At 34.7% G+C, this 18,209-nt stretch overlaps 1 protein-coding gene across 8 annotated transcripts in view; it reads left to right on the top strand.

Moving 5' to 3' along the window:
• The window catches only part of LOC120422875 (anoctamin-8), a 59,609-nt gene extending 43,907 nt beyond the window's left edge, over nucleotides 1-15,702 (top strand). For 4 of the 8 annotated variants that reach the window (XM_052707594.1, XM_039586456.2, XM_039586453.2 and 1 more), the window contains 7 exons: nucleotides 1,974-2,065; nucleotides 3,111-3,218; nucleotides 3,565-3,772; nucleotides 3,939-4,052; nucleotides 7,683-7,830; nucleotides 7,905-8,041; nucleotides 8,105-15,702. In XM_052707594.1, coding sequence (XP_052563554.1) covers nucleotides 1,974-2,065; nucleotides 3,111-3,218; nucleotides 3,565-3,772; nucleotides 3,939-4,052; nucleotides 7,683-7,830; nucleotides 7,905-8,041; nucleotides 8,105-8,260 — 963 coding nt within the window. In that variant the 3' untranslated portion in view covers nucleotides 8,261-15,702. Of the gene's footprint in view, nucleotides 1-1,973; nucleotides 2,066-3,110; nucleotides 3,219-3,564; nucleotides 3,788-3,938; nucleotides 4,053-7,682; nucleotides 7,831-7,904; nucleotides 8,042-8,104 lie in introns of all 8 variants that reach the window. The other 4 variants (XM_039586445.2, XM_039586473.2, XM_039586478.2 and 1 more) reach the window with 4 other exon arrangements.
• The last annotated feature ends 2,507 nt before the right edge of the window (nucleotides 15,703-18,209 follow it).

Here is an 18,209-nt window from a genome sequence, read left to right as displayed (position 1 = left end):
GGTCAATTTTTGTTTCGCTTTCCGTTATGTATATATGTAAAGGACCTTGCAAGGAGGTTAATGTGAGATAATTATTCCCTTTTTTGTTTCGCTCCCAATACGATGATGTATGAGCCCTATAGCCATCTGTTTATTTCGTTAGTTGATGTCACTAAGTTCCTATTATGTGTGCTCGAAACGGATGGAACTGAAATAATTAGATTGGAGTTCAGGAATTCATATTTTTTGAGCATTTATGCGTATTTGTTAAGATTTGACAAAATAAGTCCTATGTTTTACATCTGAAAAACTGTTTTAGTGTTCTATTTTAAGCCTCTATGCAAACTGGGACTGTCGAGACATCGCAGTTTATATTTTTTGATACTCTGCAAAACTGGGTTATGGATTTAGTGTTTTAGTCACTTCTACTAGTAATATTGGATAGTATCGTTCCTTTTCAAGGACAAGGACTACGTCACTCTGGGCTATCCAGATTTTTAAGCGAAGATGGTGCACGCCCGAAATGTCAACTTCGCGCAGTGGTACCAACCTTTAAAAAAGTGTGACTATCTTGCCATGGCACACTTTTTTTGTTATGTTGGTACCGCTGCGTGATTTTGACATTTCGGGCGTGCATCATTCTTAACGCCATCTTCGCTTGAAAATCTGGATATGGCTTAGGTTACCAACTGTACGGATTTTTTCCGTACCGTACGGATTTTCGACCCCCTTCGAGGATTTTTACATCCCGGATTTTTGTACGGATTTTTTTTATATTACGGATTTTTAAGGAATTTAATGATCATAACAACAACTTTTTTAAATTTAATTGCTTTTTTGATTTGGACAAAGCTTTGCTAATAAGATTTTTATATTCAACTGGAAGTTTGATTTTAAAAGGATAATTTTGGTTGTTCAAACATTACTATCAATTATTATTTTTACTTCCTTTCAAAACAAATTTATTCAATAAAATATCTAAGAGCTTTCTAAACATCTGATTTAACAAATTGTCTTGTATAAACACTCAGAGCAATATTACTTTAAAAGCAAACTTGACATTTCGTGAACTTTAAAACGTTTAACAATTGGAAAAAAAACATATAGATTTTGTGCTCCAAGCTACGGTTTATTTTTAAAATCTTTTTTAAGCGTCCAAGTCATAAGCTACAAATTGTAGTTTTTTTTCTCTAAATTTCTAAATATTTTTTTAACGGTTTGTTATGCCCGTGGGTCAAATCGGCTAAGTGTACGGATTTTTGCAAAGCAAGAGTTGGTAGCCTTATATATGGTAAAGGGTACAGTGTCTAGAATTTTCGCTTTCGCAGCGAACTTTTTTTCCGATAATTTCGATTTTTTTTACATAAGAAGATTTGTTTAATATTAGACCTATGCCGTTATTTCGTTTCGTTTCAACTGTTCAAAAATCATGAGACATGCCATTTTATGGGAAATTGGATGTTGTTTTCCAAATATTGCAATATCAAGGTAATTTTTATTTTAAAATTTCGTGATTTAAAAAAAAATGCTTTCTGAGCTTGTCTTTGTTGTCGTTGGAAAAAATATCCTTCTGGGTTATTGCAGCATCGGAAAGTACTTTGAACTTTCCTTTAAATTAATAAAAAAAGTAAACCAAAAATCGTAATTGGGTTTCTTTAATCAGCATTTCACTTTAACATAGTTTTTGTTCAAGAATTTTTCCTTAACATTGATTTTCGCCTTTATTTTTCATTCCACACATATATCAGCCCATTCTGCTAACAATAAATGTACATTTTTACTATTTTTAATATATTTCAACTGTTTCTCAACATATTTAATTGTATTTTTATCGTTTCTCTGCCAACAAAATCCATCAATCAAACAAAATATTTCCCCGCTTTTTGTTCTCCAAATTTGGCTGCCAAACAAAAAAAAAAACGCCAATACAATTCAAACGCCTACAACAACAACAATAACAAATGCCAAAAACAATGTCCAATTATTTTCCATAGACCAGCACAGTATTATTACGACCTCTCCAAGATTCTCCCCTTAGTGGTCAATCAGCACAAACTGTTGCATTAGAATCTACACAGAACTCAGGGTATGACATACTTTTTTACTTCTTGTTGTCTTTTTTGTTTGGTTGTTTCTACAAACCGATGTTGTATGTGAATAGTGAAATGTCATCGTCATCGTCATTTTTTTATTGGTTTGTTTTTACATTGAAAATTGCTTGCGCTTTGGTTTATGCTTTCAATTGGCTTGCGAGTTTTGTAACCTAAAAATTAAAAAAAATATTGAGAATGTTTCTTAAAGTCATACTCATAAATCACGACAAAGTAACATGCTTTTAGTTTATTTAAAACAATATAAAATAACTGCTTTCCAAAATACACATTGAAATGTTATAATGTTTAGTACAATTATTTTATCTTAATTTAGTAAAAATAATTTTCATGGTTCGCATTGGAAGTTAATTAGGCTTTTTCATTTTGTTTGTGCATGGAATTCACAAATAATACGCATTTTCATAACAGAAAAAAAATATGGCTCACATTTTGATCATCAAGTTTTCGATCTTTTCGAAAATACATACATTTTCATCAAAACATCGTAAAAATTATGTCTAATCTTGTGTTAGATATTTTACAATTTTGATTGGTTTAACAAGATTTTCAAAAAAACACAAAATATAAAAAAGATTCGTTTTTGTTCAAAGAAAAATCTCTCGAAAAGTTTTAAACAAATTGCAAAACAATTCAAAAAATAATATAATTTTTAACAATTCCAAAATAATCAGTATCGAAAATTATTTTACATTTTTTGTTTGAGTTTTGAAAATTATTCCCGTTTTTTTATTGTACTTTGTGAAACGTCACATAATAATTTACATGTTGATTTTGTTATTTGAAACTTTTTTCGCATATCAATGTCTTAATAATTGTTCAATGTGCTGTGTATATTGCTGATGTAACGTTATTGTAGCTAATAAATCGTAAACGTTTTTAACAGGAACAATTCGATTATATTTCGGCAAAAAAGTTGAACAAAACTTTTCATCTGATCCCATTGTTCCTGTGTGTTTTTCTTAACCCGTTTTTCTCGCCGGCATTTTTCGCTACACTTTTTTATAATTACATTTATAGTGCATGCCCAATGAAGCCAAGCATTAAGCTCGCTGCAATTCCGCCATTCCGGGGACAGTCGATGAAGCACAGTTATAGTATTTACGATAAGCGAAGCATCAACCTCGGGTATGGTTTTTACGAGTTTTTTGACTCTTTTACCTGTTCTATAAATCACAAATCTAGTTGTTTTATTTTGTAATTAGTGTTTTCTTTAAGCCTGAATTTTTCTTCCTTAGCTGCTAGCAAATCCTTCTGCATACCATTTTTCAAAATTTCACTGTCAGTTTGAGTCTTTGTGTTTTTTACTTCCATTGTTTTCCTCAATCAACTAAGTAACTCTATCGCCCATTTAATAATCTGGTTTAACGAGCAATAACCCCATAGAGCGAATGAATGTTTGCTGCCTCCGAAGCTGGCCCGCTGCCACGTGACCGGAAGTGTACTAACCATTCCGTCTGGCGTCCCATTTCAGTGAAACGATGAGTCCCCGAGTTTCGTCGCAGCCTATCCAGATTCCAGAGATTCCACCTTTCCGCAAGCAAGCACACTCCACCATGCACTCGCCCGTCAGCCAGAGCCCCCAGAATCTGGGCCTGGTGAACGCCTCACCACCTAGAATAGCGGAAATTCCGCCCTTCCGGCCTCGCATCCGGTCCAAGGAGTGGATGCCCAACATCGAGGTGAGCAGAATGAAGGTCAGTTCCCAGCAAACGAACCCTGCCGTACTAACCTGCGTGGATTTGCACTCTTTTTTTCCTCTTTTTTGTTTCTCTTGTAAATTTTATAATTTTGTTTGAAATAAAAAATCAACAAAAAACATCAAACAAATCAAAACTGAAATAAAAGCACACCGAACATCATCTCACGATCGGGCCCAGTGGAGGCGCCGAGTGGGCGAAACGTTTGAAGGCGGCCGATCCTTCCATTATTCACAGAAGCACCGACTGTATTGTAGCGAAGGTAACGTTCAGTTTCTGCACACCCACTCACACACACAAGCAAACGCAAGCTCCGTCCTTCCTTATCCTTCTTGCCGCAGCATGTTCGCATTTATCTGGTGTTTTGAAAAAGCCACGAGAAACAGTGGTCGTGGTTGTAGTGTAGCCTTTATTACTATGTTGATCTATCGCAATCGGAATTTAAGATAAATGAAATGCATTTTCTGAAAATGTGAGAAAAATCGGAAGAGCTTTTGAAACAGAATCAAGGCCAGGCATAATTGTTCCACACAGATTTGTTGTTATATGACTATAAATGTATACGAAACAGTTTATTATATTTTATCTTGTATAGCAAAAGAATCCGTAGAGTTTGGTTGCGTATGTCCTCGTATCCTCCCCACCTGTAGATTCTGTGAAATGTGATCTGTATGCAGGAAAGATCTTAAAAAATATAGATAAACACTAGATTTTTTTAAAGGTTCAATAAAGTAAATTTTTAATTTTTGGTTTTTGGGTGTTTCTGAAACCGCCTTATGTCAGGGATATTCAAAATCACCCAAAAAGCAAAAAATAAAAATTTGGTTTATTGGATCATTTAAAAAAAGTCCAGAACTGTTAACTGGGATTCGTCGTCGGATTTTCAACACTGACTGGGACGAATAATGATAAATTGAGATAGCGCGGACATTTATGCGTAGAGCGGCAGATAAGTTTTTTTGGGTAACAATTCTGTTTGCGATGCACAAATTTATATTTAAAAAATCTAATATAAGACAATGACAAAAATTAATTGATTGATCTGGCAATCCAAAATAAAGGCTATGCTTTGCTACTCGCATTTGATACAATGTTTGTTAATTTGATACACACCTCGCTATACTATAACAACATCATGCACTTATTCAATGTACAACCGTTTGACAAAAAAAAGTGTTCGAATAATGTCGTTAGTGTTGAAATACACTCAATCCCGGTGGTTGATCACTTTTTTGTTTGATACTTTTTAGTTTGTACCCCGTTGGTTTGACAAAGTCAAACTAAAAAGTGACAAACCGTCACTATTACACGGGACTTACACTTACTATCAAACCAAACGTTTGGAAGTAAGTGTGAGCCATGTGTAAAGAGGGTGTCAAACTAGAAAGTTACCCCGTTCAGTGTAATAAAGTGTTGATTGCTAATTTTCTTTAAATCAAATATTCGTTGTGGGGTTTGAATGGAGGTAAAAATTAAGTTTGAAATGTTTTGTAAAATGCAAAAACAAGGTTTATAATTCCGTGAGCGCAATAACATTTATCAAGACCGCAAAGGATTTAAACTGACTTTTTTTAAGAGCGAATTTTTCACTAATGTATCATAGGTATTAAGGTGCTCCGATTTGGATGATGTTTTCAGAGTTTGTTTGTCTATTCATGAGATGAACTCATGCCAAATATAAGCCCTCTACGACAAAAAGAAGTGGGGTGAAACGGACATTGAAATTTCGAAAAATCGTAAAAAATCTTACAATTGCTCGCATTCTAAAGGTCTTTTGAAGCCCTTCAAAAATGCCATAAACATCCCAGATTGGACATTTTTTCAAAGCTTTTGTAAATAACTGTTAGAAATGAATATTTTTAAAACCCCAATATGTAGGGAATTTCATGGACGATAAGCCTACGGTATTAACATTTTGGTCTCAATTTTGACATATTCGAAATCCTCGGGAAATTCCTCGTATATTTGAAGTATTGGAAACAAGTTAGGTCTTGTGTAGGGCTCATATTTGGCATGAGTTCATCTCGTGTATAGACAAATAAACGCTGAAAGTTTCATCTAAATCGGAGTACCCCGATACGACCTCCAGAACAAACCGAAAAACAGTTGACAGCTTCAAACCAAAACCAAAAGCATAAGTTATTAGAAAATAGTTGTCTGGTATACTTATAATCGTTGTATGCTTAAACGATTATACGAAGTTTCAAATATCCTAAGTTCGGTTTCCCTGAAGATCTTCAAAGAAACTGGGGTAATAAAATCACGAAGTTTTTTTTTAAATGTTTTATTCATTTTGTTTATTTTTAAGATCAAATTTGTGTTTATCGAATCAGTAAAATTCTAATGGTAGATTCGTGAACATTACACGGAAAAAATATGATTTTTTTTTAAATTTAGCTTTTTATAACTAAAAGTTGTATTCCCAAAATATGTATTTTTCAATTTACGGTTTTTTATATGTTTAAAAAAGACATACTTTGAGCCATAGTGCGTGATGGACAAAATCTGATTTAGACGATATGATTTTTTGAAAAATAGTGTTTTTTGGAAATTATCGAAATTTGCACTGAGAAAATTTCCTTTACTTTTTCTCTGAAACTTAGAAAATCGGGCAATTTGAGCAAGTATTACACTCAAACCCCGATGGTTTGACACCAACTGTTGTCAAACGAACGGGGTCACTTTTTAGTTTGACACCCCTTTTACACGGAGTTCACACACACTACCATTTGTTTGTTTTAATAGTGTGCGTGAGCGCCGTGTAAAAAGTGACAGTTCGTCACTTTTTAGTTTGACTTTGACCAACCAACGGGGTACAAACTAAAAAAGTGTCAAACGAAAAAGTGACCAACCACCGGGGGTTGAGTGTATTTTTAAAAATGAAAAAAAAAAAACGAAAAGAAATCGAAAATAAATATCCAAAAGTGGATGTAACTTGAGAACGGTACACTGCCGTTCTACGCATAATTGTCCCATGTTAAAAAAAGTGCAACTGAGAAAAACGCGATTGAAATTTTTCGACCGATTTCTGTGTTTCTACGCATAATTGTCCCGTGGGTTCCTATTCGCCCTATGTGTCCCTAATCGCCCCAGTTAGCAGTTTATCACCCTTAGTTGTGATTCTCTTGCTATACAACAGGTTAAAAAGACATAATACTTAGTAAAACTAATGATTTCGTGTAAGAAAATACTTGGTGGGACAATTATGCGTAGAAGTTTAACGATGGGACAAACAGACTTGGTGTTGTTTTTAATGAGTTTCCGAACAAAGTACCAGATTTTATGTGTTTTTCTTAAAGTATACGTAAAACTAAACTCAAAAGTGTCATAAAGTCAAAATCGGCCAAAACTGACATGGGACAATTATGCGTAGAACGGCAGTACATCTTATAAAAATAATAAAAAAATCAGATGTATGTACGTTTCGATCACAAATTCGATTTTGCTTCAAAAAATGATATTAGTATTTTTTGTCCAGATTTTTGATATTTTCCAAACGATTTTTTTTTCATAAATGTTTATCTCCTAAACTAGATTTTGCACCATGATGCAGTATGGCTCAAAAGATATATATTTCTGGGCTTTGGAATCAATAAACGTGTAGGATAGTGTTCAAATATCAGCTTTACATTGTTTATAATTATCTCCGTTAATGTTGTGCAATGTACATTATATTTCCGCAATCTTAACTATTTATTAACACCGTATTTGAACAGCAAATGTGTACTCATTTCTATCTCCGTTGATTGGCTCCTGGTAATAATTCGTGAATAATTTGAGAACATCTTGTAACCAAATTTCAAAATTTCGTAGACTATTGCTAAATGTGTCGTTACTCGCTGAATCTTTTCTCTGTCCGATCACCCTCTAAACAACGTTCAAACATTTCCAGCAACAAGAACTGGCCTCCGGATCCGACTCGGAGCTGATGAAGGCAGCCCCCTCGTGGAACAACATGGCACCCAAAACGGTCGATCAGCCCGGCACCAGTACGAGCGCACCATCCGTCAAGGCCCAAACCGAAGAGGAAGCGGCCAAAGGTATGAGCATCCGTACCTTGAATGCCTCTGTTTAACATTGTCCAAATATTTCCTTCTGTCCTTGTTTTCTCAAGCCGCAGCCGAACTGGCCGCGAAAAAGTCCCGCATCAAGCAGAGTCTGGTCAAGCGGGCCCGATCGGTGGCGATCTTCTCGCTGAAGCTGAAGGAGCAACGCGCGAAACGTGCCGAAAAGGCCGCCCAGGAAGCTAGGGTAGGTCGATTGTGGGAGCAAGTCGATTGGACAGTGTTTTATGATTTCCGATGCTTCTTTCAGGACGCCCTTCCACCGCCACCCCCGGGCGGAGAGCTATCGCTAATTCCCATCGAGCAGCTGATCCAGGTGGACGATGTCCTGAACCAGCGAAATCTGAACCACGGCGGGGGTCACAACAACCACCACAGCAGCAGTGCCGGGTCGGGCAGTACGTAAGGTAACTTGCCAGGTTGATCCTCAACTTTGTACAGCAGAATGTAAGGCGCACATGCACTGTAAAATAAAAAGGTCAGACAATTACGACCGTTACGCGATGCGGCGGCGGCTGCTGCTGCTACCAGGTGATAATTGCGCGCAAGTGGACGACGAGTTGGATGGTCCTGTAAAAATACGAGTAAAGAATCAAGGGAACGCGAACCATTTGAGACAGACATATTTTATCCGTAGCTCTTGTGCAGTAGTGATTCGGTGTTTACTTTTTAGAGTAGTTAATTGCAAGCGAGGAGAGTAGCAGGTTTGACCGCGAGACATCAGGGAGGATATTTTTAAGGGACGAGATCCTCAACGTAGAATGGCCGTTACAGCGGAGCGGAAAAGCCCGAGGTCAATGAGCGCAGAAGATATCGAGCGACGAATACGAAGTTTTGCAAAAGCGGTTTTGGGTGCTTCTATACAGTATTAAGAAAGCCATAGTTGGTAATGGATCGATTCAGCACACACACATACACAAAAAAAACATACACATACATAAACATAACAACACATTACAGACAGTTTTTGAAACGGAAAGGCGTGATACTAGTTTTGGGAATACTTTTACAAAAAATGATTAGCGCGGTTACGAGGCAAGACTAGCAAAAGAAACAAAAAATATCGAAGTTCACGGCCAAAATAATAAAAGAAAGGAAAACATGTTCTAAAATATTTAGTGAGTTATGGTAAAACTGCTTTGTTGAAAAATGTAAAAAAAAAGATAAGCCAGCGATTTATTCGTGCGAAGAGCTTCATACTTGCTTCCTCAGTTGGTTCCTAACGAAGATTTCCTCACTTTTAAAATTTAATTTTATTGATTTCTATCACCTTTTCGATTTTATTTTCAAATATTTTTTTTTTAGATTTTGATGTTTTGAGAAATGCATTTTAATAATATTTAAAATTTTAAATGTCTCCATTCCCTAATTTTTTTATGGCCTTTAAATATACTACCTAAAAAGTCCGCCAAATTTCATTCTGCGAAAAAAAATCAGTTTTTTAATTTATTTCACATTTTAAAAGTCTTTCACAACAAACACAAAATTCCAGTTTTCGAAATACAGCCGCCATGAGATTATTTTGAAAGAACAATCTTTATTTTTTCGATGTTTTAAAATAGTATCCACAAAGGTAAAAAAAATAAATTAAATTTTAGAAGGAACGAGAGTTGAACCATCAATTTTGTGGTTGTTAATCCGACATGCTACCATCACATCATGGATCGCTTGATGGCATAAGAGAGACATAGCACAAATATATTTTTCTCTGACTAGTTTCACGAGCAAAATTATATTGTTTGTAGTAAATCCACTATGACAGATTTTTATACATTTATTTCCTGTGGGCGAATTCATGTGGAATAAGGAACATTACACATAAAAAGACGTGAGTTTATATATTTTAGATGTAATATTTCACACAGTGTTGTAAATGATTGATAGAAATCCCCATCATTTGATGATTCCTGCACCAAAATATCAGTGGGTATAGCGACCGTCACTATAGCTTGTGAACTCTCTTCGTTTATCACGTAATTCTCAGCAACAATATTCTCTCTCTATCACTCGTACTCTTTTTCTCGTTCACGCACACTCGCCGGAGATCCTTTTGTTTTATCAAAAACATGGAATGAAAGAACGCGAGAGGTGGATTGGGAATCGACCACTTATTACGTCCCGTGAAACTGCGTTGGAATTTTTTTTTTCATGTCTACAATTTTTTCTTGAAAAGGTCCTACAAATATATGAAACACAATAGCTTATAGGACCTTTACAAAAAGACTCTAGATGTTTGTTTTGTTTGTGAATGAGGGAATGAGAGAGAAAAAGAGAATGTCCCACGGAAGAGTGTAAACACGAGATAGAGACTGGCTTTAGGACTGGCTATTCTTGGTGCCGAGAATCACGCTACGGAGAAAGAAGCAGTGACTGTTGGGAGATGAGATTTCGGGCATGGTAATTGTAGTCGCTGAGACAGCTAAGGTCGATTAAAATTGCAGAGTAATGATTTTTTAACAATGTGTTTTTTTTCGCGAAAATCGACGAAAAATGTCATGATTCGGACCACCTTGACCTACGTCGTGTCACTTTAATGGCCAAACAAAACTCACTCGTACTCTTTTTCTCGTTCACGCACACTCGCCGGAGATCCTTTTGTTTTATCAAAAACATGGAATGAAAGAACGCGAGAGGTGGATTGGGAATCGACCACTTATTACGTCCCGTGAAACTGCGTTGGAATTTTTTTTTTCATGTCTACAATTTTTTCTTGAAAAGGTCCTACAAATATATGAAACACAATAGCTTATAGGACCTTTACAAAAAGACTCTAGATGTTTGTTTTGTTTGTGAATGAGGGAATGAGAGAGAAAAAGAGAATGTCCCACGGAAGAGTGTAAACACGAGATAGAGACTGGCTTTAGGACTGGCTATTCTTGGTGCCGAGAATCACGCTACGGAGAAAGAAGCAGTGACTGTTGGGAGATGAGATTTCGGGCATGGTAATTGTAGTCGCTGAGACAGCTAAGGTCGATTAAAATTGCAGAGTAATGATTTTTTAACAATGTGTTTTTTTTCGCGAAAATCGACGAAAAATGTCATGATTCGGACCACCTTGACCTACGTCGTGTCACTTTAATGGCCAAACAAAACTCACTCGTACTCTTTTTCTCGTTCACGCACACTCGCCGGAGATCCTTTTGTTTTATCAAAAACATGGAATGAAAGAACGCGAGAGGTGGATTGGGAATCGACCACTTATTACGTCCCGTGAAACTGCGTTGGAATTTTTTTTTTCATGTCTACAATTTTTTCTTGAAAAGGTCCTACAAATATATGAAACACAATAGCTTATAGGACCTTTACAAAAAGACTCTAGATGTTTGTTTTGTTTGTGAATGAGGGAATGAGAGAGAAAAAGAGAATGTCCCACGGAAGAGTGTAAACACGAGATAGAGACTGGCTTTAGGACTGGCTATTCTTGGTGCCGAGAATCACGCTACGGAGAAAGAAGCAGTGACTGTTGGGAGATGAGATTTCGGGCATGGTAATTGTAGTCGCTGAGACAGCTAAGGTCGATTAAAATTGCAGAGTAATGATTTTTTAACAATGTGTTTTTTTTCGCGAAAATCGACGAAAAATGTCATGATTCGGACCACCTTGACCTACGTCGTGTCACTTTAATGGCCAAACAAAACTCACTCGTACTCTTTTTCTCGTTCACGCACACTCGCCGGAGATCCTTTTGTTTTATCAAAAACATGGAATGAAAGAACGCGAGAGGTGGATTGGGAATCGACCACTTATTACGTCCCGTGAAACTGCGTTGGAATTTTTTTTTTCATGTCTACAATTTTTTCTTGAAAAGGTCCTACAAATATATGAAACACAATAGCTTATAGGACCTTTACAAAAAGACTCTAGATGTTTGTTTTGTTTGTGAATGAGGGAATGAGAGAGAAAAAGAGAATGTCCCACGGAAGAGTGTAAACACGAGATAGATACTGGCTTTAGGACTGGCTATTCTTGGTGCCGAGAATCACGCTACGGAGAAAGAAGCAGTGACAGTTGGGAGATGAGATTTCGGGCATGGTAATTGTAGTCGCTGAGAACTGAGTTTGATATTTTTTCAACCCATATTACACATTTTCCTGGCTAAAGTTAGTTGTTAATATAAAATATCAAAATTGTTTTGGAAATTTGCTAGTTCTTGCAAGGCAGAAGCCAGAGGCAATGGAAATAGCGAATTTTATTTGCAATTAAGTGAGAGATCTCTTTTCCGTGTAATACAGTTAACGTGAAGACTTCCATCATTGTCATGATTTTTCGTTCAAAGATATACATTTTGCGAAGCTTTCAATATTTTGACAAAATTCCTTCAACAAAACGAAAAACGAAGTTGACTTTATAGCTGTCGGCCACCATTGCTAGTACCAACCACTAGTGTCTTCCTTTTTATCTACAAGGACTTCGCCGCCCTGGGCTCCTAAGTGTATGAAAGTATGGCACGGAGCGACGGCGCCGAATACCCATATTTACACAAAGAATTTTAGAGCGCCTGCCGCGGGATTCGAACCGTCGGCCTCTGGATTGTGAGTCCAGTGCGCGGTCCGATTGATCCACACGGGCGGGACGACAACAAGTTGTTTAGAATAGTGCCCTACACATGCTGATTCCTTTTGATAACGATTATCCCATGCTTTGTAAAGTTATGGAAATCGTCATTAATCAATGATTGCTAACTAGAACGTCAATGATTGTACCACAAAATTATATAAATTTTTAAACGCATTTGATTTAGATCGAAAATTCTTTCAGTGACTTGAAGAACTCAACACCCGGCACATGCTGATTCCTTTTAGTGCTGAAATTCGTTGAATTGAATTTTTATGCAGAACAAGCCGTACCCTGCAAACTTCGTCCTGCCCTTTTTGGTTTCTTGACGTTTTTAGCTTGTTTGCTTATTCAGCCTCCTGTGATCAAAATTTGATTTTACGCAACTTTTCCCATACAAACGGCGGTGTTCCGGAATCGGTCTGATAGTGGCCAAAGTGTCAACTTATTAGCGTAAAAACCTTCCTTGAGCTTATACGAACCCAACGCAGCAAAGAGCGCTCCGATCCGACCTCCCGTGTTCAACTGATGCGCGTTCGAACAAAACCATCGAAATTTTTTATATATATATAGATATTTTATTGTGATAATCAATTTCCTTCGAAAATGATCAACGGCTTCACCTTAAACCTCGCATAGTGCGCAGGCGTTACGCTTTGTATTTCTTCGATTACTCTAAAACGACATAATATTTTTGCAATCTCTTTGAAGTTAATTGTAGATTGGAACAAGACGAACAAATTGCTTCAAAAAGATTGCAAAAATATTATGTCGTTTTAGAGTAATCGAAGAAATACAAAGCGTAACGCCTGCGCACTATGCGAAGTTTAACTGTATTCTGTTGATCAAGTTTTAGTTTAAATTTAGTGAAAATAAAAAAAAACTTACACCAAGTTTTTAAAAATGATTTCTTGCTGGCAGAATAAATCAAACTTTAAGTTAAAGCTTATGGATTTAGCATAAAATGAATGAGACAAAATTTCGTTCAGAATCTTCTTTCTACGGTGTCATATAATTATGTCTGTATGAAAATTAGTAATATATAGAAATTATTTACAAAAAAATCCCGTTTCCGCGAGCGACGCTTCGAAAAAACCCTGTTTTTTTTTAAATATCGTGTCTCGGAATCTTGTTAATGCACCCTTTGGTCCAAACACCGTCAGACCGACATTTTAAAGTTTCATTTGACTTTTTCAAATACATATTAGCCTGAATTTCTCAGTCCTCAATTTTTTTTTTCTATCATCATTTGCGTCCAAGACAGCTAAGGTCGATTAAAATTGCAGAGTAATGATTTTTTTAACAATGTGTTTTTTGATTTTGATTATCCGAAGGCCTTGGAAAAATTTTACTCCTGATAATCGAATCAGGAAAAAATATTTTTTCTTTGTCTTATTTTTGTTTGTCAAGCTTAGGTATGATTCCTAATTTAGTTTTAAACTACTCTAAAAGAATTAAAATTTTTAAATCCTAGATGGTGGGGACGAAACATTGAAAAATGCATTTCACTATTCAAATGCAATCAACTATTTACCAAAATAGCGTCGAAACTCGAATTAGACGTTTAAAACAAATGAAACAAACTAAAACATTTTTTTTGTTCGTCATTTGTTTTCCGTCCCATACCCATACAAACCTTCGGATAATCGAGTCTTCAGATAATCGAGTCTGGACTGTATAGTTAAATTTTTAAACCTATATTTTTTTAAGTTTATTGTACTTTTTATTATTTATTACTACAATATGTTTTATTTGCTTAACAATCTTTAAACAAATCTAAGAGTGGATTGTTGAATCATTATAGCAAGTCTTCGGTTTTTAGTTGTAATTTGTAATTTGTTTGAAGCTCACATTGCACTGCGCAATCGCACATATCATATAGGTACATTATTGTTAGGACGTTTGCGAGCTTGTTGTACATGATGCAAATAGCATTGCATTTAATTTAGGCTTAAGTAAAATCAAACGTACAATGCTGCGATAGATTCAACGTACATCGTTTACAGATCAACTGTATTCTGTTCACGAAAATGACTGAGAAATTGCAATTACTTTACTATAGTTTGAAATAATTTTCTAAATCACTGTTCAGAGAAACGAATACAATCATTTACTTTAACAGCATGTTTTTTGCAAGTTTAGTCGACAATCTATTTGTTTCAATTTCCGGCAATCTGTTCAAACCTCTTAAGAAACTAACAGTTCAAAACTCAAACGTGTTGCAGTTCAGCAGTGATAATTTCATGCAATAACATTTACAAAAGAAAACAAGCTTTCTAGCTCGTTTGTATATTTTACTATCAATGATCTCAACCACAAATCAACAAATTCAATTGAGTACTGCTTTTTCCAAGCTTTATCTTACAAAACGAAATGGTTGTTTAGCTATACAGCGCAAAAACTGATTTTGCTAGCATACATTAGTTTTTTAACCACACCAGAGTGAGAGCTGCTCTCCACAAAAATAATAGTGAAAAGAATCCGTCAAGTCAATTAAGTCAGGCAACAGCACAACTTTAACCAGAAAACAGAACAACAATAGCAAAATTACCAGGAAAAAAAATACCGTCTTCAAATAGCGAGCCGAGATGAGAAAGTCTGTCCCACCAGAAATTATTAACAAAAAACAACATCAAACTGAATATTGAACAAACATGTCGAGGCTGGATTGTAGAAAGCACATTTCTTGGAAGTAAAACGAAACGCTTTGAAGCACACACACACACAGGCACACATACACACTCAAACATACACTAGTCCTTTTTACCATAACAATACTCAGCAAGCAAAAAAAAAAAAACTTTCTCTAACCATTGTAGTGTTAACTCAAATCTCTGGAAATCAATTCACCTTTCTCAAACTAAGAAAAACTATTACTACTCAACAGTTTGCAAACTTGTCACAACTTATCATCCACATTCGACAGATATTCTAAAACAGTCTTTAACTCTAGCAGCAAAAACAAGAACGGTAGCGAATAGAACGAGTTCAAACTTTTGCGTTTATTTCTTCATCCCGCGTCAATTTGTGTAACTAGAGCTCAGAGGATTTTGTTCAACACCATCCCAACACCACCCCTCCTGCTGACCGTTTGGTTTCAACCGGTAATTTTAGAAAAAAGCAAAGAAGACAAATTAAAGCAAGAATTGTGAAATTGTACAATTAAAGGGTAAGCTGGCATTGTTAATTAAAACCAAAAATTTAACGATAACAGTTGATTAGTTAAATCAAAATATTGGATACGCACTCTGTACATTGATTTGTTTCGAGAAGTAAAATGTTGATGTTACTTGACGATGCGCTGTTGCAACTTAACTTTTTTGTGGAAGTTGATATCACAGTCCTTGGGTTGTGGGCTTATTTTAGTTTTTATTTTCAAATTAGATTAAACATTGTATATGGGGGAATTTGAGTTTGTTCCAATTCTTGTGTTCTCTATCAAAAATGTTTTAATTTCAAGCATTTTCTCATTCACTTGTCTTTTTAGCATGGTAGTCGTTGATGCAAAGTTCAAAGAACGCTTGTATTGTTTTACTTGTGCAGCGTTTCTATTTATTTAAAATATTTATCAATCATTTATTAGAATTTTTAACTTATTCACGGTTATTTATTCCTTTGTAAAGATTTTAAATTAATAGAAACGACGGACAAGTAACAATCCAAACAAACCAAGGACAAAAAGGAATGAAGGCTGGTACAAAATTTATTTAAAGTTTTTGTTTCCCCCCTTCAAAGTTGGCCCGAAAAATCAGGGGGCAAAACAATTATTTAAAAAAAAACTTCAAAATTTAAATGGAAATTTAAGCGCAAACAGCTGAAATCAATTTTGAATGCATTCCTCTGCGTTTAGAATCATTTTTAGCATGTTTGGGTTGATTTAAAAATATGTAGAATGTTTGGTGTTTATTATCGCAAAAAGCTTTGCTAATTTTTTTGTTTTCGTCAAATCTTACATTTTTTAGAAACTAATGATTGTAAAACAACTGAACTGCCCATGTTCGCATATATGTCCCATATGCAAAAACAGTAAGCTGAGAAAAACGCATTTGAAGTTTGTCCCACACATAAGGCTTCGTGTTAAGTTTTCGTGAAAAAACTGTATTTCCTCCTGATTTCTAGAACAAAGTACTGGAAGTTATATGCTTTTCTGAAAGAGCACACGATTTTGAACTAAACTGCATCATTAACTCAAAAATGATGAAAATGCATATGGGACATTTATGCGATCATGGGCAGTGAACTAGTGTAAAATGCGTTTTTAAACACCTCCAGAGTTTTTTTTTAAAAGGATCTATAAGCTATTGTCTTTCATTAGGACCTATTCAAAGAAAACTCTAGACTTGTTCCATGCACGAGTTGAAACTATGACTTGTCATTTCAATATTTTTATTTTTTTTATTTAAATGTTAATTTTAAATGTTTTTACTAAGATTTTTTAATCTGTATATATACAAAATTTCGACGGTTTTGTTCGAACGCGAATCAATTCAACACGGAACGTCGGATCGAGGTGCTCTTTGTTACGTTGGGTTCTTATAAATCCAAGGAAGGTTCTTACGCCAAAAAGTTACAACTTTGGCCACTCTGGAACTGATTCCGGAAAATCTGCAGATTGTATGGGAAAAGTTATGTATATTCAAATTTTGATCACAGGAGGCTGAATAAGCAAAAAAGATAAAAACGTCAACAAACGAAAAAAAGGCAGAACGAATTTTGTCGGGTAAGGCTTGTAATGTGTAAAGTATATCAAAGAATAAGTACTAAATAATACATAAAATTCCGAATATTTTGAATATATTCAAATAATCATAAATTGCAATATAGGTATCAAAAGGAATAAAACATGTTTTTTCAATTTTATTAGAGCGTTTATGTAAATATTAAAATTTACGCAAATTATCGTATTTTTCGAAAATTTTATAAATTTGCAATATGGGTACCAATCAAAGCGAAACATGCATTTTCACTTTATTAGATTTTTGTTGTTATAATACTCAAATTTCCAAAAAATACCATATTTTTTCGAAAATACTCAAATTTGTTTGTTGCAAAATTTAATTCCAGCATTTTTTTATAAGCTAAAACTTTCACAAAATACTAAATCTAAAAAACGTTTTTTCAATTAATACGGTGTTTTTGGAAAAATACGGTATTTTGTAAAAAATTTAGCATTTTACAAACAAAACTGTATTGAAGTCTAAATACATAATAAATTTCACTTCGTTTTATGTTTAAAATGCTAAATATATTTTTTTTTCTAAAAAAATTAAAATTTTCACAAAATGCCGTATTTTTTGAAAATATTAAAGTTTTCTAAATGTGCAGTATGGGTACCAATCAAAGCAAAATTTTATTTGCATTTTCACTTTATTCCTTTTTTTTCTATTACCAGTAAAATTTTCAAAAAATACCATATTTTTTCGAAAACACTAAAAAAAACTGTTATATTCAAAAAAAAAAACGTATTTTTAAATAATATTTTGGAGTTTATGGAAAAATATGGCATTTTGTTAATTTTTTTTAATTATTTTACAAACAAAACTGTAGCAAAATAAAAAATCATAGTAAATTTCACTTCGTTTGAAATCCTCTTGCAATTTATGAAAATTTGGGTATTTTTGGAAAAATCTGAATGCTTTAAAAAAATTACATGATTTGGTTGGATTCAGTAAATTTCATAAATATATCAAAAAATAGTTTAGGTCTGTTATCGTAGATAAGATTATCGCCGATAGAATTATTTTAAATAGAACTATCGTTATCGAGCCTCGATAATTGAATCGTGAACAACCTTGGCAATC

This window comes from Culex pipiens, chromosome 2 (genome assembly GCF_016801865.2).
Source record: "Culex pipiens pallens isolate TS chromosome 2, TS_CPP_V2, whole genome shotgun sequence".
NCBI lineage: Eukaryota > Metazoa > Arthropoda > Insecta > Diptera > Culicidae > Culex > Culex pipiens.
The sequence above is the reverse complement of the archived record's forward strand: the minus strand, read 5'-3'. Positions and strand labels throughout refer to the sequence as shown.